Below are 25,584 nucleotides of genomic sequence, written 5' to 3'. Positions count from 1 at the left end.
GGCTCTGGGCTGGCAGGTGCAGAGGGAGCAGGTCCTTCTGTGTGGTGGGACAGCAGTGCTTTCCCATTCCTCCCATGCGCCCTCGGGCACAGCAGCGGGGCTTCCTCTTGTCTTGGTGTTCCTGCCCGCAAAACTGGATGCTGCCATCCCTTCCTTCGCAAAATGCCTTGGGATGCACGGTGGGGAGGGCTATGGAGAGCTGGGTGCTGCCGGTGTCAAAGCCGCACACAGCGGGGGTCCCAGCTCTGAGAGGGGTTCATGCTGCCTGGGGAGGGGCTGGGAAGGGGGGGTGCTTTGAATGTTTCCAGGAGTTATTGCAAACAGCGCTTCCCTTTTGGGGATGGAGAGTTTAAGAGCAGCCTCACCCATACTCTCCCTATCCCTGCTGCCAGCAGGGCTGCTTCTTCCCCCCCCAGCTCCCTCTGTATCCCTGTGTCAAGACACCTTCCCTGGGGCTGGCATTTATCCCCCCCAGAAGCTCCCAGGGCTCATCCCTGCCGGTGTCTGTCCCCTGTGCTGGCTGAGCCTTGGCTATGGCTCCTCTCCTTGGGCCTTGCTCGCAGATTTGCATCCTGCCACATAATCCCTCTAGTAGACCCTGTGGGAAGCTGCCTCTGCCTGTGGAAATGGCGGAGGAGGAACCCGTGCGGTGGGGAGACCTGCAGTCAGATTGCCGCGTCCTTTAGCAGCCCTGCCCTACCTACACAGCTGCGCAGCCCAGGGTGCCTGCTCAGGGGCTCTCTCTGCCAGCGAAGGGGGCAATTAGTGATCAGGGAGTGCGTCACCCCTTCACTTGCCCTCTCCCGGGATGGGGCTGAGCACGGTCCGTACCCCCACAGCTGAGAAGGCCAGAAGGTGATTTCTGGTTTTCAGTCTGGGCTGTCACACTAGTGCAATCCCTCACGTGGAGGCTGCTGTGGTGGGATAAAGGTGCCCCATGCCCATAGCAGGTTTTAAAAACACAGTAAATTATTGCCTGGTCAGAAACTCTGAAGCCTGAGTGTAACTTCTGGGCTGGAAAGCAGAAATAGCAGCCTTTTTTCCTTCTGAAGAATGATTTTCACACATTGCTGGATAAAGTTCTCATTTAGGTTGGCTTTCTTCTTGTTTTACCTTAATGTCACAGGTCATTTGCCATCTACGGTTTTGCAAAAAACTGTGATGTTCCTGTGAAACACTTCAGTGTGGATAAATCAAGTTTTTAGGTCAGCTCTGCTTACCTAGGCTTATCTCAATCCCCTTTTCATATCTGGATAACCTCTACTGCACCTTTTCCCCAGCTGCGCTGGGTCACACCAGTCCCCTGTGGCAGGATGGGCAGCGGCACTGTCCTTCATTAGGAGGGATGTGGAGGCAGTGCAGTGCCTGTGTTGTGTAGCCAGCACACGATGTTCACCTTGCAGTCTTTCAGGACTTCAGAGACAGCCCCCAAAAGGCAGAAGATGGATCCTGGCCCCTCTGATACGGATCCCAACCCATGCAAGGGAAGAATCAGCTTGTATTTCTTTGGGTATGGGACCAATCCACTCAACCAGCCCAAATGGTAGGTGAAAGCCAGGGATTTAAAAAGTGGCACGCTTGGAAAGTTTAATCCTGGAAACAGGGTACTGCACGTTGTCTTTGGCTGCTTGTGAAGAGGTATTGCCTGCTCCAGCTGCCACCCCAGCCCTCTGCCTTCATGGCCCCATTGCCCGACTGGGGCCTCTGGGACAGGGCTGGGTTGGCTCAGAGCTTCCCAGCCCCAGGACATCCCCCAGAGCTCACCATGAGCTGCTCTGCCCCCTCTTTGCACTCCCCAGCAGCGTAGGCTCAGACTGGCTGCCCCCAGTGTCAGCTGAGGTAGTAAATAAACACCCCCAAAATAGAAGGAGACATATTCCCCTACTGCCTCCAGTATTAGCCTCAGTGGTTTATCCTGAGGATCCCACCAGGCACAAGGGTGACTCCCTTCACGCGTGTCTCCAGCATCCCTTGTCCCCAGGGCAATCCAGCATGCTTTAATGCGATCTGATTCACTGGCTTCTGACACCCGTGGAGGATTTTTTTGAGAAAACATTACAAACGACCTCTACAGAGTGTGCAGGCATGTAAACCTACCGCTTCCCCACTCTGCAGTGGTGAGGGCTTTTGTCAGTTCCCAGGTTTCCCACTGAGGGGGCTGGAGGATGCTCATCTGGTGAGCTCTGACACAGGCAAGCAGATCGGAGCATGTGCTGGATGTGTTCTAGCTTCCATCCTGTGCACTGCTGTGGTTTGACCACATGAGTACATGAAAAGGTCAATAGGAATTTGGCAGGCACATTAACAGACAAAGCAAAAGACAAAACAGTAATAGCATTAAATGTAATGTTAAAAAAAATATCTGAGCTGAACTATCTTGAGAAAAATGGTATAACTGGAATGCCTGCTGCTGGTGTTGGTCACAAGAAGCCCTGGAAAAGTGCATTGGGGCTGAGGTGGATAGAAAGCAAGCTGGTAGGACAAAGACACAGAGGGATTGCTCACTTCTAGCGAGCACACAGACACTGTAAAAATAAAGACTCCAGCAGCACGTCTCCCTGCTGACAGAGCTCTCTCCTATGAGCTGTGTTTGCATTCACAGCGTATGGCACAGGCACAGAGAGGTCTGTGTGAGCCTGAGACAAATGTCCCCCCTCCACCTGCTTTCTGCCTTTTGCTCCATCGACCTGATGGTGTTGGTGAACCTTGAGCTTGGCCACTGTAAAAGGTTCAGCATAGTGGTCCCTGGAGATGGAGACGATTCATTCTGCACATTTGCAGGATGATTTTAAGAGATGCCACTATCCCACTAAAGCGCTGAAGCCCCAGAGCAGTGGGGACACGTAGCAGCCAGCCTGGGCCGTGCAGTGGGGTCTGCAAGCGGAGACCTCCCTTCTGCTGAGGCTGAGAGGCCCTGGAGTCGCTCTACTGACTGCTGTCGTTGATATTTGCAAACTTTGGGCCTTCACCCTGCCTGACAGTGGTTGCTTTCTTTTCTTGCTTTCCTGTCAGGGCCACAGTTCAAGGTCTGGAGAGGCGTATGTTGTAAGGGAGCTGGGGAGAAAGTACTCCCGCCCCATACACCTCCCTTTCTGCCATCCCACCACCCACACGTGAGCTGGGTGTTAACTTGGTGGGGGGAGCTGGTGAGGGGGAGGGACGGGAGGAGGAGAGAGGGGAGTCTGCCTTAATTCTTGCTGTATCTCTTTGGCACTCAGTGGATTCCCTGCCTGGACTCCAGTGGGACAGGACAGGACGGGCTTGCCTGGGGAAGACCTGCGCTGGGTTCAGGTGAGTTGGGTGTTTGCTCGTTGAGCAAATCTGGCTGGATGTGCGTGTCACACTGGGAGTGCCCCTGTCTCCGGTCCTCCCGCAGCCAGCTGCTACGTGCCAGCTGCCTGCCGTGCTCTGGTGAGTGGGCCAGCAAAACTGTAAAGGGGAAAAGCTTCCCAACATTAAGGAAAGGAAGAGAGCGCTGCAGGATAGGGAGCAAATAATCAATTTGGATCAACCCAGGGAAGAGGTTTTTCTTTCAGTGGTTCTTATAGGAGAGGACAGGCAGCGATGCTGCTGGGGGGCTGCCAGGAAGCTGCAGAGCAAAGGGATGCCTGAAGGATGGGTAATTGGTACTGAAGGTTGCGGCAGTAGAGAGAGAGAAAGAAAAGGACTCAAACAGCAGAAAGATTGAGAAGAGAGATGAGAGTGGGCCAGGCAGGGGTGGGGAAGAAGGGTAGCGATGGCTAGGTGATAATAGGTACAGGAGGAAAGGTGCTAGGAGTGAGGTAGGCTGTAGGCATTTCAGCTCCTGCAAACGCGAGGCAGTGACTCTCTCTCCTCGTGTGCTGCCCTGCAGAGGTGCTGGCCCTGGCACGTTGACTTGGGGGCTGTAGCTCTAAAAGGTGTGCCTGGAAGTGTGCTCCTTTTCCTTTTTGCCTCAGAGGCTTCATCAAATTTGTTGCCGTGTAGGGGTGAGGCAGGGAGACAGCACAGTTTGGGCATGTGCTAAACTCTGGGGATCTGTGGGCATATTTGTGAACAAACCCAGGCAGAACACATGGGGGTTTCATAACACCTGATCTGTGTCTCCTTAAATCAACAGTGCTTTTAAAGTAATCACTGCCAATCAGGGCTTTCATCCAATGCCATTGGAAATGCCATTGCCCCAGTTTTTCCTCTTTGACAGCTGCTGATACGAGAGGCTGAACCTTGGACCTGACCTTTGCAGCTCTGCAACAGCCTACCTTTGCTGGATTCATGGGTGCAGATGTGGTCCTTGCAGAGGGCAGGCTAATGAGCCCTGCGCCGTATCTCTACCTGCCCATGCTCCTGGGCAGGGCTATAGGAAAATCTTGGTGCCCCAGGTTGGAAAGCAGATACCTCGACTCTTGGAGGGTGCAGGTGGGATGCAGTCCCATTGCATTGCAATACAGCGTTACAGCAGGCACCGCTAGGAAGGGGTTACGGCACTGCTAGAGTCGTAATCCCACACGCCTCTGCCTGCCCCAATTTCACCTGACGTGCCTTGTCCTGTGCACCAACTGGAGGTGGCTGAGCCTGCCCAGGCTCAGCCAGGGAGATCCCCAGCCTGCACCTAAGCAGGGTGTGGGGTGCTGGGCTCCCTGTGCAGGGCCGAACAGGGAGCTCGGTGCAGGGACAATAACGGTGCGGAGCCCACGCGGCACTGCTCTGCTGTTCTGTGATGGCTGCGCACGCATCTGTGCCGAGGCACCGGGCTCTGCCAAATAAGCTGTTGGCTCTCCTCGTCCTCTGGGCTGGAGGGCAAAATATAATGTGTCATGCCATGACCTCACCTGCCTTTCGGAACAGTTTCGCTTGAGTACTCTTCCTCCATGTCCCCTGTTTCTCATCACCCGGATAGCAAATGCCCCCAGGCTGTGCTTAGGGTGTGCCTGCCTGAGGGAGTTTAGCTAGAAGTGCCTAGAGTAGTGTGATGCCAAATCCCCCGCGCTGCTCTCCTGCCTCCAACCCACTTGGACCCTTGGAGATGTTGGCTGCCCGCAGAGCTGGCTCCTCTGCTCTCCTGCCCCAAAGCAGCAGCCCCAGAGAAGCGGCTGCAAGGCTAAGACTTTAGGCGCTGCAGAGGTTAGGATTTTTGTGCGGGCCTGCGCGAACCTGCCGAGCGTAGCTGCTTTGCTGCCCACTCTTCCCCTAACCCCTTGGCCTCCAGCCTCAGGCTGACCTGGGTGAGCAGCAGGCTGCTAAGCCGCGGCGCTGGGGGCTGGCAGCCTCCCTCCCCCCCTCCACCGGACCTACCCAGGACTGCCGGGCGTCACGCCTCGCTCCGTGACTTTGCCGCCCCGGTTAGGCGGCAGCCCCGTAGCCACCGTGTCCCCTCCTGCGGACTCTGTCCCGTCCCTGCGGGGCACCTCCGGGCTGCACCACGGGTCGCTGCCCTGCCATGCCCCTGCCGAGCCTGTTTGCAGAGCGGGTGCTGGAGCAGCGTGGCTTTCACCCTCTGTGGCGTTCACCTGCTCCGCGCCTCCAGCCGGCGACAGGAGCCATGCTGTCCCCACGCTTCAGCTGTGCGCGAGGACCTCTGAGCAAGCCTGACGCAGCTGCAGGACTTCGGCCAGACACCTCTGGCCGCCAGGTGGGTGGCTCTAGGGGCTCCCCCGCGGCCGGGCTGGGGCCAGCCTGGCTCCGTGTCTGCAGGAGACCTGTCACTGTGGTGCTCTGTAAGAAAGAAGGATCTGCCGTGGTTGCGTGCTACTGGGCCTCCTGCTATATGGCAGTGGATACAAGACTATGGGCTGAGTGGAGGTCTCAAGAGCATCTGGTGTGATGCAAAGGTAAAGGCTGGTTTCTGATCATATTTACACCCTATTTATGGACTTCATCAGTTAGTCTTGATTTTTTTCTAGGCTGAAGTAAGAAACCACCTCTGTGTCTCTGTAGCCCAGAGCAGGGATGGTGAGCTACAGACACCGGCAGAGACTGAACCGGCACCGAGAACAACAGCCTACACTGGTTTTAGCAAGGCATTTGCCACTGATCCTCAGGAAAGTCCAGCCACTGTTAGGTACTTGGGAGGCTCTCCTGTCCTGGCAGCAGAGGACAGGGCAGGAGCTGTTTGGTCCCCTCCTGAGCTGGGGGGTGTGTGCTCTGAAGGGTGATGCTCTATAATCCTTGCAGCTTGTATCACAGATATACATGTCATTAGTAAACTCACAGCTGCTTCTTATCTTACTCTTGCTGGTGTCAGTAAGCAGCAAACTCACTGACTGCAGAAGCGTTGCTCCTGTTTCACGTTCGAGAAAATGTAAGCAGGATCTGATCCTTGTGACAGCCTCTGGTGCCCCATGAACCTTGCTGAACAGATGCTTTGAGAATGCCCTACAGCCCACACAACCTGGAAGTTAATTAGAAGGTGTAAAGAAGCCAACTAGCTTTCAACAGCTTGAAATGAAAGGCATTTTAATTTCGACTGCTGTCCTGGAGTTGATCGGTTTTTCTCTTGCGACATCTTTCCTTGCTTTTCTCCTTTTTGCAGCTGGAGTGAGCCATTCTCCAGCAGCATTTGGGTTTGGAAGCAGCCATGGTTGAAGCAGCTGTCCCCAGTCACGTAGCTCCTCTTAGATTGGCTGGAAAGCACTCACTTCTGCTAATATTTTCCTGTCCATCTTGCAGATACCACCTATTCCAGTAGCAGCCCCCACGCACTAATCTAACTAGGTTTGTTCTTAAGCTGTACCTTGGCACTGCTGTTCCTCACTGAGCCCTGATTTTCTGTCTCTGCTCCCACAACCGCCCCCGCCTCCTGCCATCAAAATGCAACGCAGGATTTCAGCTGCCGACTAACTGCTGGCTCATATTGTGCAACCAGAGAATTTTCTGTGTCCTCCTGCCCCTCCTTTTGTAACACAGGCCAGACTGCTCGCTTTCTGATTCCTCCCTCCGCACCTTAAATTGCAGTTTACGTGCTTGGTTGCTGCTTGTTTCAAAATGAAACCACGAAATAAAATGCGGTGCAGCGGTCTGCAGCGTCACCTGTGATTCTGCCTTCTGCAGCTCAGGCTGCACCTATGGAGTGTCCAAAGGTGCTTTAAAACTGCTTTCTCTAATAAGTGTTATCGGCTGCTTTTTAACATCTCTGTCCGCTGTTCGCTCTGTTTCACTGTTCACTCTTGAGGTTGTCCTCCTCTCACTTGCCTTAAGATAAAACAGCAGAAGAGGTCAAACGGAGGATGTTAACTTCCCGCCAGTAGGAGCTCCTGTGTGATGGCAGTTGGAAACAGGCAGTAAGTTTGCAGGAAGAAAGGCTTTAGGAGAATCTCTAAAGGCCTCTTCCTCTGGTGCCAAAACCCCAGGTGGCTTCAGTCTTGTCTCTCTCGTCTCTGTTGTTCCTTGTCTCACCTGAACAGCCCTGAATAAGCCCTTTTTGCCCTGGGAGAAGCTGAGGATACCACCATGTTTTGCTTTCAAAGGACACTTTTGTTCTCCTCTTTTTCTGATTCCTGCCTCCCCTCTTTAGTTGCACCTTGTTCCCAAATAAAGCCAACAAATCTGTTCTCCTGCATCTCTGCATCGTGCGTTTGGCACGTCGGACCCAGCTGGTGAGTGTCCACAGCACTTCAGAGGTGTCCTTGCCTTTCCTTGCCTTTTGTGGCCGTACTTGAAGGATCCCATGATGGTAGGTGTGGGACAAACACAGCCCAAAATTCGTGACCAAGGGGAGACTGGGCTACCTCATTCAAATATGGAAGAAGGGAACTTCTTGGTGTGGTCTCTGTTTATGACTGCCTGCATGCTGCCTGTTCTCTTTCGAGTGCTTGGGGGAATCTGGGTGTATTCTCATTTTCTTGGCAATAAATCTTGTGGGGGAAAATGTGGCTGCCTCCATGCACCAAGCCCAGTACCAAGTTTGGTATCATTTCATATGGAGCTGCCTGTTGCACTGGGAACAGAGGAAGCCCCCTCCTCTCTGTGGGAAGACGACAGGCTGGGGGCCATGTCTGGAAAAGGTACTCCAGGCCTGGAAAAAGGCACATCCTCAAAGTGCTGAGGGTTGGAAATACAGCAGGGCACCTCTAGAAGAGACTGGCAAGGTCAGAGGGAGCTGAGGAGGGAAGGTGGTGGTGGTGGTGGTGGCTGAGTGGTTCTTGGAGAGGGGTAGACTGTGGACTGCATCAGGTGGCATCTTAACAGTTGGAAAAATTTTATGGCAGAGGGAAAAAAGAGGCTGGGAATGAAGGAGTCAGAGGATTTTTCTCCAACCTTTGGTGAAGGAACAGCAGAAAAAGTGCAGGCAGGCAGCGAGGGGCAAAGTTCTCTGAACTCATGGATTAAGGAGAGGGGCATCCAAAGGGAGAGGAAAATGTCTGCCTGTCAGGGAGAATGTAACACAGTGGGTGGCTGTGGCTCCTGTGGGAGAGCCAAATTGTTCCTAGCTGGAAACAAGAAGTTATTTGAGTCCCCATCTGGCCTGAGAACATATAGGGCGGGGGCACAGTAGGATTAGATGTTCAGGAAAAGAGCCAGGAGGTGTGTGAATAGGCTTTCTCATAGAAACAACAGGCAAAGCAGAGAGAGAAGTAGTGGGGATGTGTAAATACTGCGCATCGCTTTTTCTGGGAAGGGAGAAGCTGAAGTTCGTGGCACAAAGGGCCAAAACTTTGGGTGCCAGTTTAATCTACCACCTGTTCCCAGTTGAAAAGGTTTGATTTCATAACCAGTGTGCTTTCCCCCTTTTTAAAATAGGAAAATGAAACCACAAGTGCCGCATCTTCCCTGCTGGTCTGTGTTTGTCCCAGCCCTGTTTCCTGTTGCAGTGTCCCAGCTTCTGTCCTTCATGTTGGTCTATTCAGGAGTCAGAGGACAGGTACAGAATCAAAGTCCTGGTCTAGGTATCCCTGAGGTGGAGGCTGGTGACAGGGTTGAGACTGCGGGCTGGCACTCAGGACATTCCCTTCCTGGGGTTAGGTGAGAGGGGGTGACTCCCTGATTGTGATCTTCCCCCGCCTCCATGTGTGAAACAGGTCTAACAGAAATACTAGTAGAAATAGGCTGGCTCTTGGAGCCGCCTTGCATTAGAAGAATAAAAGCGGTCTAACACAAAAACAGGTAAAACACAAATACTAGTAGAAATAGGCTGGCTCTTGGAGCCACCTTGCATTAAAAGAATAAAAGCAAAGAATTAGCTAAGTCCTCTCCTGTCAGCTTCTCATGACATCCTCAATAAACCCAGACTTAAGCATCATTGTACTTGATAATGTGCCCTGGACTGCAGCAAATTGGAACGTGCCAAGGACTGTGACAGATCAAACACGTTTCATTAAGTATGTGTTATTTTTTCTCTCACATTTGACAGTGCGTGGAGCTCTGCTCCTCTCAGAGATGAGGAGGCTGTGCTGCAGCATCTGAATGGACTGATTAGCCAGCTGGCAGGCCTTGCTGCAGGCAGGCAGTGGGGAAAGGGGCCTTGCCTGGGCTTCAGAAGCGGAGAAAAGACTGGTGGGAGGACCTGATGTTTCCACCTCCCGATCTAACCCAGCAGGCGAGCTAAGTGAAGGGGGCAAAGTTGGGGCCGGGATGACCTCTGTGCTGGTGAGCTGCAGAGCTGCTAGCTCCGGACCAGACAGCATTTAGGGTGCATGCCTTGATTTCTGGGTTGCACCACCTTCTTTAAATGTACAGTTAGAGGTTTGTATGAGCCTGTTAGGGGACTGATTCAGGTTCGCACTCAAGTGTAGATCCACACATGTTGTAGTACTTAGTGGGTTTGGGGCAGCGTAAGCCATACCAGTAAATAGGTGCTTTCCAACATATGGACCATAAAGGGCAAGAGCTGGGGAAAAAAGGGAGGTTGCTTCCTTAGTCCCCTGCTGCATCTGCATTTGGCACTGGAACTGGTTGTGCCCACTGCGGTACTGCTCCTATATGAGCCCTTATTGGAAATAACTCTAAAAATCTCTCAAATTTAATAGGGAACCAGAATCTTTCCGCAATGTTTTTGAAGAGGCAGCTATATAGTCTGGAGGATGGTCTTCACTGACCCCTGACTGCCCTCCTCTGTAGTTTATGCTCCCCTGTTCTTGCTGCAGCCCCTCTTACCAAAGGCAGTGTTAATGCTTTGCATGGGATTCAGCCCTCTGCTTTCAGAGTCCGTGGAAATCTGCTGCTGATTTCAAAGGGAATAGGATGGGCCCTTCAGCACTGTCGTGGTTTAACCCAACCAGCAGCTAAGCCCCACACAGCCGCTTGCTCACTCCCCCCTGCTGGGATGGGGGAGAGAATCAGAAGTGTAAAAGTGAGAAAAATTGTGGGTTGAGATAAGAACAGTTTAATAATTGAAATAAAATAATAATAATAAAAAATGGTAATGAAAAGGAAAATTAAAAGAAAGAGAGACAAATAAAACTAAAGACAAGTGATGCAAGTGAAAACAACTGCTCACCACCAACCGAATGATGCTCAGCCAGTCCCCGAGCAGCGGCCCCTGGCCAGCCTTCCCTGTAGTTTATATGCTAAGCATGACGTCATATGGTCTGGCATATCCCTTGGGTCAGTTGGGGTCAGCTGTCCTGGCTGTGTCCCCTCCCAACTCCTTGTGCCCCCCCAGCCTACTCACTGGTGGGGTGGTGTGAGAAGCAGAAAAGGCCTTGACGCTCTGTAAGCACTGCTCAGCAGTAATGAAAACATGCCAGAATTATCAACACTGTTTTCAGCACAAATCCAAACCATAGTCCCTTATTAGTACTATGAAGAAACTTAAGTATACCCCAGCCAAAACCAGCACAAGCACGAAGGCAGATGGGGAACAAAGACTCTTGTTGCCCTGGGCATTTAGAGACCAATTGGTGTATTACACTGTGAGATCTGGTTTCCTTTCTTTACTTGACTGACAGAGGTAAGAAACATGCCTTGTACCAAAACACTGCTTGCTTTGCTATGAACGTTCAGTAGAAGTTGTCTTTTCATATGCAAGCATTTTTCTCTGCCCCAGAGCCTGATATATCCAGAGGGTTAGCATTTAGGAAATAATTTCGTTTGCACTGGACAACTTACAGAAGCAAAGGAGACACGGTGACAATGATGCTGTTTTGTGTGGAGTAAGTGCAAGCATGGCCAACCACTTCCTGCTCCTGCTTCCCCCTTGCTTCATTGAAAAGTACACCAAAACAAGTGCCATGGTGTTTCTAAGCTGCTGGGCCAGTTTGGTGTTAGGACTACACTTGCTCTTACTCCCAGTTAGGTCAGACTCCCTGGTAGTCACTACTCCTCATGATACGGCTCATACCCTTATGCTAGCCCAGAGGGAGATGACTGGAGAGAGACCAGGCACAAGGAGGGAGGGAATAGTTTGCCATCATGGTCCTGGTGCAAAAGGTTGATGGACAGGTTTGGTGGTCCTATCAGGTAGAGGACATCAAGGGTGATGAGGTGTTGCTCATCAGTGACTTGCTGACTGGGAAAGGTCCCTGGCTTGAGCTGACTCCAGAGCCGTGCTTGCACTTTGCTTGGGAGAGAGCAAGCTGAAGTAGTCCAGAGCAGATCCGGGGGCAGCGGAAGAGATAAGTAGTGTGGGTGATGCAGATTTCTGTCCCTGCTGCTCCCTGGAGTTGGGGATGTCCCCTTAGGAGGCATGGAAGGAATGATAGATGTGCTATTAAAAAACCTATCAAGCCACCAGCAAACTGAATCTGCAAGTTAATGTGGAGGAACAAAGCCCTGATTTCTTTCCCGCTCTCAGCTGGTGGGAACGGAGGCAGAGATACTGCTGCTTTGGAGAGGCTTGCTTCCAGTGTAGTTTTCGAATCCCAACATGGCAATGTGTATCCCTTGCTGATGCCAATCACCCCTTCAAAGGTCAGCTTCTGCTCAGTAATGCCACCAGTGAGATGTAGCTAGAGTTAGGACTTCCCTGGCATAGTTCATCAGCTACCTTGCTCATGTTAGGTCTGTGCTTTCTGGCTGGACTCACATGTGCATCCCTACCTCAGGTAACTCATTAGAGCAAGCTTTCAAGGAGAATTTTTTTAGCTAAGTCAAAGGGAGCTTTCTCTTGTCACCCTTTAGTTTCTTCTCATAATCAAATGCCTGTAAACAATATGAAAATGTTGTCAAAAAGAAGATTCAGTCTGGTCTGTGTGAATTTGGGCTGGATTTAAATTAACTAGCCAATTAAAGGACTTTGTGTATGGTAGAAAATTGTAACTTGTAACAAGCAGCCACTAACTTTGCTTAATTAAGAAGATGCTAAACATAATTCAGGATTTAGTATAGACCGGAGAATGTCTTCCTTGTACCACCGTACAGGCCCAGTCACATTCAATGTACCTCCTCCAACAGTGACTTTTCTCCATGATTCCATGACTGGGTTTTTTTCCTACTAACATTTTCACTGCAATAATTGAATTTGTCTGATCTCAGTACTCCCTTGCCCAGATCGGAAACACCTCACGAGTATGAGGTCCTTTTGCTCACCTCAGGGGCTTTGTTTCCTTCCCCTGTATTGTTTGCAGGGTTGGGCAAAGGCAGAGGTTTGGTGCTCGTGCCTGTTTGTTACTGAAGGCACCCTAGACCAAATAAGCATGTTGCTGAGGTGGCAGGCTGTATGGTGGTGTAACATGGTGTTCAGGGGCTCAAAGACAGCGATGCCTTGAAGTAAGACAGTAGGTTGTCCATTTTTGTTCAGACTATTAATCCGTAGCATTTCTGTCCTGCTCTCTGAAACTACTGCAGAAGGAGAGAGTTGCTGTATAAATAGCACATGGGGAAGGGAAACTCCTTCTGCCCCCATGCCCTGCTTCAGCTCCAGCTCTTTTTCTCTTCCTCTGAACTGCTGTTTCCAAAGTCCCAGCCAAGTTTCCAGCAATGATGGAGATGCAGAGCATTTAGTCAGGGTGCGGAGGGGCAAATGGAGGTACACTAAGGCTGGTGATCTGGGAAGGATGAGGAAGGGGGTTGGGGGTGGTGGTGGGGTGAATTTGGGGGTGAGTCCAGTGAATGGGTGGTGCAGGTGGCCCATCTCACCTGACCAGTGACCTTTCCTCTGTCCCTTCAGCACAGACTTTCTGTCCCACAGACATAACTTGGGGAAAATGCCTTGTGCTGATGCTAAAGAAGCCATTTTCCAGAGGATGAGGGAACCTCACAGTGATACTAGAACCATACCTGTTGTGGTGACTGGTCCTCTCCCTCCTCTTCCCACCAGTGTGTCCTGCAGCAACTCTGTACGTCCCATGCTCTCTTTTTTCTCTGTCCCACAGAGCCATGACGAGAGCTGTGGCTAAGGAAGGAGAGCCCAATGGGGCCATTGCAGCTCCCGAAGAGATAAAAAAGGAGGAAATGGAAGACAGAGGACAGTGGAGTAGCAAAATGGAGTTTGTGCTGTCTGTGGCTGGTGAGATCATTGGTCTGGGTAACGTGTGGAGGTTCCCATACCTCTGCTACAAGAATGGTGGTGGTAAGTTCACAGCACGCGTGAGTTGTCCTAGGTCTGTAAGCACGACAAGAGATACGTATGTGCCTGGACCCATTTCTCCTACGCCTCATGTGCCCCCACATGCATTTCCTTATTCTATCCTCCGGCAAGTTATCTCCTGCCAAAACCAGGAGGAATAAAAACTGAGGGGTGAATCCAGCTCCCCAGTGGGTACTGTTTCTCAAAAGCAGCCCTCCCAAGTTTGGATGCTGAATTGAACTTTAGTAACTCTTTAAGGCTCTTGGGCAACTCAAGAAAAAGATGGTCTTCCGAAACCATCAAATGCTGTGAGTGGTCAGAAAGCCATCAGCAACGTCCTTCTACATAATTCCCTTTTCCCACTCTCTGTGTTACCCCCACCTCTCTCAGGCCCTTGTTACAGAGGAGGAAAGGCTTTGATGGTGCTGGTATCCTTGCCATGGCCTGATACACCCTAGAAGGACATTGCTACCTCTTCCCCAGGAACAGTTCTCCCAGTGGTCAACCCACTGCTAGGGAAACCCATTCCCAGGAAGATTTTGTTCCCCTTCCCTTTTGTTTCTTGCATGACTCTCCTTTTCCAATAATACTGCAGTAAGATCATTACATGGTTAAAAACTAAACTTTCTCATAACATTAAAATGAAACTGGGAAAGAGGAAGGGAATAATTGACTGTCACTAACTTTTCTTTGTGAATCAAAATCTAACTTTATAAAAGAAAAGGAGGAATAATAAATTACACGTCAAATACAGCAATAACTTGTCTTTTGTTCTTGTTCTCTAGAGACACCTTTGAAATAATGCTTTGGGACTTGCATGTTCCCCCCCACTTTAAACTTCCTTTCTCTGCCACGAAGGCCTTTCTTTCCCAAGGTGCTGTGAGCTTTCACCAATGGATGAGTGATTCAGCTGTAGTTCATCCCAGGACTGCCGAATTCCTGTCCCCTGTGCTGTTACTGCAGTTTAGCCAAATCAGGCAGGAGTCAATACAATGTCTCCTCTGAAATAAATGGGGGTTGGATAAAAGGATGGTTAAAGAAAATGGAATTGAGTTTTTCTTGAACCTGGAATGGTTTTTAGCAGATTCTCCAGTCTCCTTCTCTGAGGTTTTGATGGTAGGTACTGGAGGCACCAAAAGCAAGTCAGACCAGCATGGGTTAGTAAACACTAGCAGTGCATCTGATTGAACAGCCCATTCTGCAGTGATGCTTTGAGAGAGAAGTCATGGGGTTTGTATGGAAAATTTCTTCCTGAGCTCAGATGATATCTTTGCATAGTTTACGCCTATGGTATCCAGTTCAGTAGTCCTTGCAATTTCTATGCTAATTAGTGTAAGTGAAAAGGCTACTTTTGTTCATTTTAGATATCTGTTGAATAACTTTATTTTTTTTTTTTTTTAAATTAAACTACTCTGGAATATCTAAGGCTGTGATTCAGAGGCCAACAAGGCTAGGCTTGAGAAAGATTAAGATGGGACAGTCATTCCCTCACAGCTTACACACTGCCTTTGCAGAAAGTGTGCTACTACTGTAGAAGGTACATTCCTCTCTCTAGGGCTCTAGGGACCATATGGCTGACAAACCAGTATGGGACAAGGCACTGTCTTTCCCATGACACTCAAAGATATTCTCACCACTGGAAAAGTCCTTGAAATTGCAAAAAAAGACATTTTCCACCTATAAATTCCACATCCCCATCCCCCCCACCCCCCCCAAACTGGAGACTGCTGTCCTGTCACCTTTCTCCACCTTTGGATGTAGTGAGATGGTTATAAAGCTTTAAAGACAGAGGTCATAAAAACAATTGTGGTAACTTGCTGTAAAGCAACCAAGTGTAAACTTGTCTATGGTTGCACTTTCAAATTTGATCTAATTGCTCAGCATCCTGAACTCGTTACTGACTCATAAGGAAAGAGCGTCTGTTTCTGGGGGCCCCTCTCAGGGCTGAGTCTCCTCCAGTGGAGCAGCAAACTGGAGAGGAGATCACAACTGGAGTTTCAGCTGGAAACTGCTCTGGGAAGGTTAAGAGAGACAAGACAATAGAGGTGTAAGAAAGCCCTCATTACTCAGGCCAAAATGGATCAACCTCTGGGACAAATGGTATCAGAGGAGAGGGCCTGGGACCTGCTGAAAGGCTCATCTGTGTGCAGGATAATAAAACGGTCTTGCAGATTTGGCATACAGACAGATGTCTTGCAGCACCGAAAGTAGCAGCTGCCTCTGGTTCAGCATATGCAGTTCCCATTCCCTGCTCTGCAAACCTGGATTGACGCTGTGAACCAGCCTCACTCCCTCTGGCCCCAGGTCCCCTGCGGCTACAGCACAGCTGTGTTTAGGGGAAATTTGGATGTTGCTTGTTATCCTAACATTGTTGGCTTAAAAACAAGAGGAAGCGTTCCTACTTGCTAATTGTCATGGGAAGGAATTTCAGTGCGAATGTCTGTCCTGGCAGGGGAGGAGAGGGCCTGGGGGACAATGTCTGGCTCAGCTGAGAAAGGGGCCCTCATCTCGGTTGCAAACAGCTGAGATGCTCTCCAGGCACTGGCAGTGGGAGGTACCCATGACCAAAAGTTTACTGTATGGGATGGCAAGACCTCGACAGTTGTTCCAGCAAGGAAGGCAGTCGCCTTGGCCTGTTTGGAGGGGAGCAAAAATGTGAAAACCTACACTAATGATGGGGAGAAAGACTGATGTGATAGAAGGAAGGTCAGCAGTGAAACTAAGATCTCAGGAGCAGTTTTGAGCAGAACAGTGAAAATATCAGGTGTTTCAGTTTGGCAGCAGAACAAAAAGAAGGAAAAAAAAGGTTCAGGCAGCTGAGCAGGGCATTAATTTTTTTTTTTTTTTTTTTTTTTTCTTTTCTGATGCTTTGTTTTTGTTGGTCAGTGTTTCTGGAAAGAAACCTGTTCTCTCTCCCCTTCCTCTTCCATTTCATCAAGGGTTAATCTGAGGGCTGTTTCAGGCTGATTTCTCTTAAGACATTTCTCTATATTTTAACGAAAAAATTGAATTTGAAAAGTTAAACCTTTTCATTTTGAAAATGCTGGAAAGATACTCTGTTGCCTTTCCCCTATTTCCATTCTTTTGGTGCAAACTGCTTTTCAAATTTGATATGAAATATGTCTCAAGTAAATTTATATCCTGGCAAATTTATCACTTACCTGGAAATGTCACCAGCCTCCAGGTTTCTATCCTCTGGGCAAGTGGGAGTTTTGCTGTGACTCCCGGGAAAGGCAGAACAAATGTGGTTATGTAAAACAAGGACTCCTTTTGCTTTGCCTGACTCCTGCTGAAAGCTAGAATGAGGTCAGGAGAGTGAAGCAGGGAGAACTTCTCCATTGCTATCTTTTTTTATCTCCTTGCCTGGGTACTCCTTACCTCTAGGTTTTGGCCAAGACCAAATGCAGAAGTACTGCAGTAGCACAAGACAGACCACACTTGTATTTTTTTCCAAGAAATGATGGTGTTGGAAACCTTGGTTTTTTAGCAGAGGTTGCACCACAGTTAATTCAGAGAAATATTTGTGTTTATCTAGCTGATTCCAGCTGTGGCCCCAGGTACCTGGCAAGGGGTGGTGGGGATAAGGTTTTAAAGAGGTTTCTGAGGCAGCATCTTACCCCTCTCTGCAGGAGCCTTCCTCATCCCTTACCTCATCTTCCTCTTCACTTGCGGGATCCCCCTGTTCTTCCTGGAGACGGCGCTGGGGCAGTACACCAGCCAGGGAGGGGTGACAGCCTGGAGGAAGATCTGTCCCATCTTTGAAGGTCAGTGAAGTTACGGGAATTACCGACAGCACTTTCTAACGGTTAGTGGCTCAGAGCCTTCTTTTTGAAATGTTATTCTGTTTTCTTCTCACTTATTCTTCCTCCCTTCCTCTCTCTCCCAGCCGTGTTATCCCTCCTGGTGACTGCTGTGTGTGTAGGGGCAGTGCCCTGACCCCCCAGTAGGTGACTGAGGGTGTGTGGTGCTGGCTGGGGGCCGTGCTGGTCCAGCCGAGCCACCACCTCTGCTTCGAGATGCTCAGAGCCCAGGAGAGAGGAGAAGCAGGGTGGCCAGCAAGCCCTGCTTGGAGGATGGAAGTGTCAATACACAAATACCGGCATGTAGTCCAGGGCAAATACTGCAGAGAGAAGAGGGTGAGGAAGGCTGGCCGGCTTAGGGCGCTTTCCCGGCCCGTCGCTGTGCCCGGGGCTGCTGTGGCAGCATTTGCAGGCTGTCGTCCTGCAAACTGGGGGGAATCACACTGCACGCACTGGTCTGACAGCCCGGAGATGGGCTGGGGTTGTGGCTCAGGCCCAGGTATAAGAACCAGGACTCCTGGGGCCCTGGGGAAGGTTATTTAATGGCATTAATACATTAATGAGTTCAACATCCACAATTCTCCTGTCCAGAGGAGAGCTTATTACCCACGTTTTGCAGGCAGAGAAACCTGTGCTCAGGCAGATTAAAGGCCTGGTTAGTTTGCTCCAGCACAGGTGTGCAGGGATATTTGAAACTCCCTGGGGAGCCCGGGACCGCCTGCGCTGGACGCCTCTGCGCTCTGGCACGGGCCTGGGGGTGGACAGCAGTGGCATCTCAAAGGGCACTGACAACCAGTTTTAAACAAATTAATTGGGCCTTTCTGACCCAATTACCGTTCTGATGTCTCAGTGGGCGATGGGCACAAGCAGGAACCAAGACCAGAGCTCAGCTCCTAAGTCTGTACTTTTGCCCCAACACCATACTTTACGCATGATATATATCAGCTGTGAGAACCCTTTTTTCCTGACTCTTTCTAGAAGGAAGAAACTCACCTGCATTTCTTTTGTTTAAAGGCTAGAGCTGGCTTTCCTGCAGGAGAGGCAGTGTAATGCGGTGGCACGGTAGTGATCAGAAAAAAGTTTTCCCATCAGCGGAAGGTTTTCTCTCTGTTTCGCCATAGACCTGTCTAGAGATACCAACAACGTTTCCTGTCTGCATGCACAGTCACAAAATCCTTCCTCTTTCCCTGAAATATGTCTTGCCCTATTCTCCAGTGAGCCACGTGGTTGGTGTTGCACCCTTCTTAACATGGCAGGGTCTATGTCTTTGTTTGGGGTTAAGCCTGACGTGTTGGGAGTTGGTTGGCAGCCCCATCCTCACCTCCTTTGTTTTCCTTCACAGGAATTGGGTATGCCTCACAAGTCATTGAGTGCTATCTGAATATCTACTACATCATCATCCTGTCCTGGGCGCTCTTCTACCTGTTCAGCTCCTTCACTGCAGTGCTACCATGGGCCAGCTGCAATAATCCCTGGAACTCAGGTACACTTTCCCTTGGTCGGCTTCTAGCTCCTTCCCAATTCCCAGAAATTATTTGGGTTTTGTAGAAAATATTTTTTATTCAGATAAAGAGCTCTCATGAGCTGCACTGTGGTTAGGGACTCCTGCAAAGGCAACCGTCTTAATTTACCATAGGCAAGTGTCACAAAGGGTGAGTGGTATGACCCTATGCCTAGCAGCAGGGGACAGTAAAACTATTTCTGCATGGAGATGTTTCGGACGTTGAGATTTCACTGAAAAATCCACATTTTCTGGCAAGCAGGAGAGGTAGGTGGGTTGGGACAGTTTTCAAGCCAATGTAGAGTCCTCCTCACGTGGCAGGAGCTTTTCATTAGCTCTGCTACAATGATTTATCTTACAGTTCCCTCACTCTACCCCACTCCTTCTGAGTTACTGGGGCAGTTGCTGCCACGTACTGAACAGTTTTCTTTGTGCACTTAGCTTTTGGCTAAATCAGGCCAAGCCTGCACTGGAGAATTTTGCCAGTACAGGTCTCCTAATGCAGGAACCAGCAACACAAAACTCTAAAGGCACAGTTTTTCTGGTCTAATCACATCCATATGAGCCTCTATATCATTACATTGGCCAGGCGTCTCATCTCCTTGTGCCCACAACTCACATAACTGTGCCCAGCAGAGAAGACCTGGCCTTGGTTTTATTCAAGGCACTTGAGCTGTTCCTGGGAAGATGGGGTAGATGTGAAGTAATCCTCATGGATCTGATGTCCTTGACAGGCCTTTTTTACCATGTTGAACAGGTTGTTTTGCTTTCAGTGGAAAGCCAGGCTGGAAAGAGCTTTGGCAGCAGCTCCATTCCCTCACTTTTTCTCTTGGGTCAGATGATTCATTTCTGTGATGTGTTAAATTTCTCCACCCCATAGGCCATTCACTCACAGCTTCCTCTATCCCTTCATCCCAGCAGAGGTAACCAGCCTTTTAAAGAGTTGATCTGATTCCTTCAGCTCTCCCAGCATGGGTTTGTTTGCGAGGAAAGCTACAGATGTTCTCTCAACAGGCAGAAGCTTCCCAGCAAGAGCTGGGCTTCCTCAGTTTTCCAGTGGATTGTCTTTTTCTTGCCACATGCAAGATGAGGTGCCTTTCTTGGATGTGTGGCATCTCCTCTGTTTTTAGTAATTCCATGCTATATGACAGGGTTGTGGATGGCAGTGTGGAACATGAAGGCATCTGCGGAGTGTGTGAACATATGCATGCATGTGTGGACAGGGAATGGTGCATTGTGTGGGAGGAGAATGCGTTTTTCTACCCTGGCTACTCATAGTGGCTATCCCTCAATAATCTATATTTTGCAGCCATCTGGTTTCCATTTGGCAGGGAATTGCTCCCTCCTTCCCCTCTCCCCTTCCCGAAGCCCTCTGGCTACTGCTGGATTGGGATTCGTAACTGGGGAGAGCCAGAGTTTAACAAGATGCTTAATGAGATGCAAGAGTTTAATGAGATGCTCTATAGCACAGGGTGAAGGGTCTGTGTGCTGCCAGAGTGAGCTTTAGGGTACAGAGGGGAAGGAGCATCCTTCATGGAGGAGCCTTGGAGAATTTCTCTGGCTCATCAGCTTCCTTTTCTTTTGGTAGATCTCTGTGTGGACATTCTGAATAGCTCCAGCCTGGACAACAGGACCTTGCCTGCGAACGCCACCTCCCCAATGATTGAGTTTTGGGAGTACGTGATCGCTTTCCCTCTGTTCAGGCTCCTCTCTCATCCAAAGGCTGCAGCTGTAGGAGTATCGGGGCGGAGGGCTGTGCGTCTCTGTAGGACCAAGTGAGGTGCCACATGTCAGACGCTAACATGGGGAGCACAATGCGCCGAGCTGCCAAAGAGATCAGCACAGAGCCAAGGGGCTTGGGGACAAGATACGCCCCGAAGGCTGCTTGCAGTGTGCCTGCCCAAGGGTTCTTATATGCACACATGCACGGGCATGTTCCCTTTCTGGCACTGAGGTGCCTGGGTGAGTGTGGCCACAGAAAGAGACACCAAAAGATGAGGACTTGCTGTAAGCAGGGGGTACTTGCATTGGGTGTTGCATGCTGCGGTTGGCAGGCAAGCATGAGAGGCCAGGGCAGACTGAACATTCCTCTACAGTGAAACAGAAAGGGACAAAACTGCCTTTTCCCTTCTTCTGACCATGTCTTGCTTGGTGCCTAAGGGAAGTTGTCCATCAGGCTGCCCAGGCTCATCTCTGGAGAGCAGGGATCTGAGGTGCATGCATGAGATGCCAGAGGGGGGCTCGGGGAGGTTTGTTCATGGGGCTGGAAGCAATAAAACACCTCTGAGGGAGCGGTCCTGCAGCAGGCCAGACAGTGTCCCAGAGAGGGTCATCACTGCAGCCTGGAGAGGTTGAAATGGCCGCCGGAGCCACACTACCTCTCCACACTCAACTGAGGAAGGTGTCATAAAGAAGAGGGGTGCCAGGGGGTCAGCTTCAGCAGTATTTTTTTTTCCCATTTATGGCTCCTAAAGTGCCTCTGAGAGGGTTGAGTGTCCTTTGCCCCTTCCAGCCACCATAGGGCACATAGAAGGTGATATGTGCCCATGGGTGCAGAAAGAGTCTGCACAGTGCTGGAGGCCCTCACCTGCCCTATTCTTTGCACATACTATTTAGCGAGAGCTGTGACCCCTCTGAAATGATCGTTCAGGTTTTCTGCAGAGGTTGCAAGGGCAAGGGGACCCTGAGGGGACAGGTTTGGAGAAGGGTGTGCAGAGGAATCATAAGTGTGTGGCTGGGCTTCTGGGGACTGCATGAGCTGCAGTGCTGAGCTCTCATGTGTCCCACCTTCATGATGGTGAGTCTTCAAGGAATGAGGCTGAAGGACAGGCATGGGAATCGTAAAGGCTATTTATGCTTATATTTAGGATGTCCATAGTATACGGGGAGGTCGGAGGAAGAGCGGTGGCCATGGGGTGATGATGGCATTTGTGGTCTGCTTTGGATTAAGTAGTGTCTGCTGGGCAGATGCCAGGGTGGGTGAGCAATGGGGAGCAGGTGGTGATTTTGTGTTGTGAGGGTCTCATGGGCATGGTGCCGTGGGCTTGGAGAGTGGGAGGGCTCAGGCCAGCTACAGGACATGGCGGACCAGCATCAGCAGGAATGACAGAGAGGCAAGCCCTAGGCAGAGCTGGGGTGATTCACATGGCTGGGAGCCCTGGGCAGATGTGTTGTAGATAGTCTGTTAAGTCTTTGGATGGGATAATATGGGAAAGGTCTGTACAGATGAGTGGGGTCTGGGGTGTTAATGCTTCTCTCCCTGTCCCTGGACACTGGCAGGAAGCGAGTCCTGGGGCTCACGGATGGTATTCACAAACTGGGCACTGTGCGCTGGGAGCTGGCTCTGTGTCTTCTGCTGGCGTGGATCATCTGCTACTTCTGCATCTGGAAAGGGGTCAAGTCCACAGGCAAAGTAGGAATGGAGATTGTTCTCCTGGTCCATAAGCCTCCTTGTACCCATCTTACATTTCTTCCCCAATCTCTTTTCCTTCTTCATGAAGTAGAGGCAGTAGACACACAGCATCAAAGTCAAACCTACAACCTGGTGGGGCCATACTGATTTACACTGCTTGTGTTTAACCCATAAGAGGAAGAATAAAAGACTAGGTCAAACAGGGAGGGGAGAACAGGGAAAGACCTGGGAACTGAGGGTAGTCTTGGGTCACCTTTTCCCTTGCAGATACCCACAGTGGCTGATGGATACTCCCCAAGTGCCCTTGGGAATCATCCACTCACCAGTGTGTTTTCCTAGTGTGGCTTACTGGTGTTTTTAACAAGATCCTCTGCAGTGGCAAACTTCCTATCCCTGGCAATAATTAAACACTTGAGCAAAATAGACAAGCTGCTGCTTGTAACCAGCTCAGTGAATAGATAATGAATCTCTCCTGCTTCTTTATCCTGCAAAATGCTTGGGGTGGGAGAGGTGTCTTTGTTCTCTCCTTTGTACTCTCCCTGGCTCTGAAGTTTTTGGCTCAGCAGGTCACTTTCTGCATTATGCTAGTGAGGCTGGAGCCAGTGCTCCCTCCTGATGTTGATCCCATAGATCAGGTAGACTTGTTATCCTTCTGGAGTGAATGAGTGTGTAATGCGTTGGGGTAGGTGTTAGGGATGTTGCTATGGGCATGACTTGTTCAGGAACTCCTTCCTTCCTGGAGCTGCAATGAGATGGGTGGGTGATTAATGATGGTTGGGTCTTGTGGGTGTCCAGTGGATGTCCCAATAGCAAAGGGAGGGGAAGCAATTTCTGCAACAGACTTCTTCCTTCAAATCACTATCCCTGGTATTGGCAGATGTTCCCTGTAGTACTGGACACCCATGTTCCCTGTAGTACTGGACACCCATGTTTCAGTGTCAGATCCCATTTCCCACCTTAAAACTGCACCGGGCACCCATTTTAACAGAGCAAGAGTATAGCTTGTTCTGCTCACTAGGTTTCTCCCAGTCTTTGCTGATGACTCTGGCTCTTGCTGGTGCTGAGCTGCTGTCCACTATTTCTCAAGAAGGGAGAGCCAGACTCCACATCTATGGGGACAGGGAATGGTCCACATTTTAAATCTCAATTCTCTGATGCTCCCTGGTTGAATGCCACAGTGCCATCTTCACAAGAGGTATCATTCTGATCTTGGGAGACTGGGTCTGAGAGGTGTTTGATCCACATGGAAGTGTAACTAAGTCATCCCAGGCTCTCTTCAGCTCTCAGCCCTCTCCACCGAGTCTCTCCTTTGCCTGGTGCTGCCCTGGTGTGCAGAGCTTGCCAGCACAAGGAGAAAGCTAAAGAAGTTCAGTCAGGCTGGTTGGGCTGATCGGGTTTGGCAAAGTCAGACCAGAAAGTGAGAGGTAACAGTGAGTGCATGTAGTAGTTGGAAGTGGTTTTTCTCGGACCACAGAAGATTTTTCCATCACAAGTTGTAGGATACAGGGCTTACTTTTTACCAGCCAGATGTTACGGACATGGTGCAGCAATACAGGATAGGTTTTTCTGTCCCGAGACATACCACAGGTCAGACAGGCCAGTTGTCTTCTCTGCAGGTAGTCATTTCGAGTTTTACTGGAGCACTGTCAAAAAAATCAGCTCCTTCCTTCTTTTCCCTTGCTGACTATGTATTAGGATAAGCAGCAGGGAGGTCCCAGGAATTCTGAGTAGGTGCATAATTTTGTTTAACAGCTGCAGAGTAAACAGGATGTTGTGCTTGACTGAGAGGCTGCTCTAATCGTATAACCCTGCCAGACCCTTGTGTTTATGCTTCTGTGATTTAAGGAGTCCAAACTTAAAGAAACAATAGTGACCTCAGGAAAATAATTTCAAATAACTCCATGAAGACTCATTTTCTTTAAAAGCCTTTTTCTTTTATTCATTTTGCCCACTCTTGTGCTCCTTCCATGTTTCCTTTCCTTATGCATTCAGCTGATGTGTATAAGTGTTCCCCAGAAGTGATTTCTGAAGGTAGATTTTAGTACTTGTGCCAAAAGTGCTTGCATTCTCATTCAATCGGGGAACAGCAAAAGTACCACCTACTGTGACTTATTCAACCGATTATCACCAAGCAGAAAAAATGTCATTTTAAGCCCCTCACTATGAATCCATAGTGTAAACAAGACTTCACATTACTTGGATGAATTTTAATAATGAATAAATGTTAGAAAGTTGCAGCTTGCTCATGGATATTTTGCAAATAGAAAAAAAAATTTACATTAGACAATGGATTAGAGATGATTAATTCTACTGTAATATTTATTTACATCACACACAAGAAGAGGTGAAAAGAAGGTTTTACAAAAATAATGGTCTACATTTTCTTTAAAGGCTTTGAGGTGCCCCCCATTTTTTACCTGTGAGCTCAGAGGCATTGAAGGGATGAGGGAGCTGCATGAGCACTCCTGGAAATGAGACCCCTAAGAGGTGTCTCAAATTGGGCAGCAGAAGTTGCTATTTAATTTGGAAAACTCTTGCTGGGAACAGGACCATTTTAATAACTCCTCATTAAAACTCAGTGACAGGAAGAGATCTGGGTTTCTGCTGCAGCTCTAGAAAGATGAAGAGAACAGCTGGAGAGCGGGGAAATTACACTGACTGGAAAGAGAAAATAAAGCAGAGCAACCAGTGGAAGAGTCTTGGGTGAGGAAAAAAATGTAGATTAACTAAATCACTGGTGAGATGTAACCTTGATTAATTTCTTTCCCACCCCTCTTCTATGCTAGCAGTAGCAGCTGTAGCCAACAGCAGAGTCCAGGGATGTTTGCCAGGGTGGGGGCCTGCAGATGAAATGAGATGATGCCTGCACCCCCTCCCCGCTGACCCTCTCTCCTCTTGTCTCCCTGCACCTGCAGGTGGTTTACTTCACTGCCACCTTCCCGTATGTGATGCTTATCATCCTGCTGGTGCGAGGAGTCACGCTGCCGGGTGCTGCCGAGGGGATCATCTTCTACCTGAAGCCGGACATTTCCAGGCTGGCAGACCCACAGGTGGGTGGAGGTCAGGCAAGTGCTGGCCACAGGAAGGTTTCCAGGGCCCTGGCCCTTGAATCTGCTGCTAGCTGCGGATCTAACCTGTCTTCTCTGAAAGGAGACCGGTGAACCAGTGAGACCTCCTTAAAAGAGCTGAGAGGGGTCTAGTCCCCCTGCACAGCACAGCCTTTTTGCTCATACATCTGCAGCATATAGGCATATTAGGTCATTTCCACTCATGGGCTCAGCAAAACCGGAAGAGTATATGAAATATTCAGCATGTAACAGATGGTTTTGCAGGGTCTTAAATGCAAATAATTAAAGAAGGAGAGGGGGAAAATAATCTATCGTTTTTCATTTTTTCTGTCCTGGTTAGCAGTTTGTTTGGCTCCAACAGGGCCCTCCCAGGGAGTGCA

The 25,584-nt window shown here is 49.7% G+C and overlaps 1 protein-coding gene across 5 annotated transcripts in view; it reads left to right on the top strand.

Annotated features, from left to right (window-relative positions):
- Positions 1–3,026: 3,026 nt before the first annotated feature.
- SLC6A12 (solute carrier family 6 member 12) overlaps positions 3,027–25,584 on the top strand; it is a 43,877-nt gene continuing 21,319 nt past the window's right edge. Inside the window, exons 1-9 of one of the 5 annotated variants that reach the window (XM_030040601.2) lie at positions 3,027–3,113; positions 3,219–3,291; positions 4,184–5,810; positions 13,230–13,426; positions 17,053–17,187; positions 18,566–18,706; positions 20,313–20,400; positions 22,004–22,136; positions 25,052–25,186. In XM_030040601.2, the coding sequence (XP_029896461.1) occupies positions 5,803–5,810; positions 13,230–13,426; positions 17,053–17,187; positions 18,566–18,706; positions 20,313–20,400; positions 22,004–22,136; positions 25,052–25,186 (837 nt within the window). In that variant the 5' untranslated portion in view covers positions 3,027–3,113; positions 3,219–3,291; positions 4,184–5,802. Of the gene's footprint in view, positions 3,114–3,187; positions 5,811–13,229; positions 13,427–17,052; positions 17,188–18,565; positions 18,707–20,312; positions 20,401–22,003; positions 22,137–25,051; positions 25,187–25,584 lie in introns of those variants that run through there. The other 4 variants (XM_041129638.1, XM_041129637.1, XM_030040602.2 and 1 more) reach the window with 4 other exon arrangements.

This window comes from Aquila chrysaetos, chromosome 17 (assembly GCF_900496995.4).
Source record: "Aquila chrysaetos chrysaetos chromosome 17, bAquChr1.4, whole genome shotgun sequence".
Taxonomy (NCBI): domain Eukaryota; kingdom Metazoa; phylum Chordata; class Aves; order Accipitriformes; family Accipitridae; genus Aquila; species Aquila chrysaetos.
This window is presented reverse-complemented; position numbering and strand designations above follow the sequence as displayed.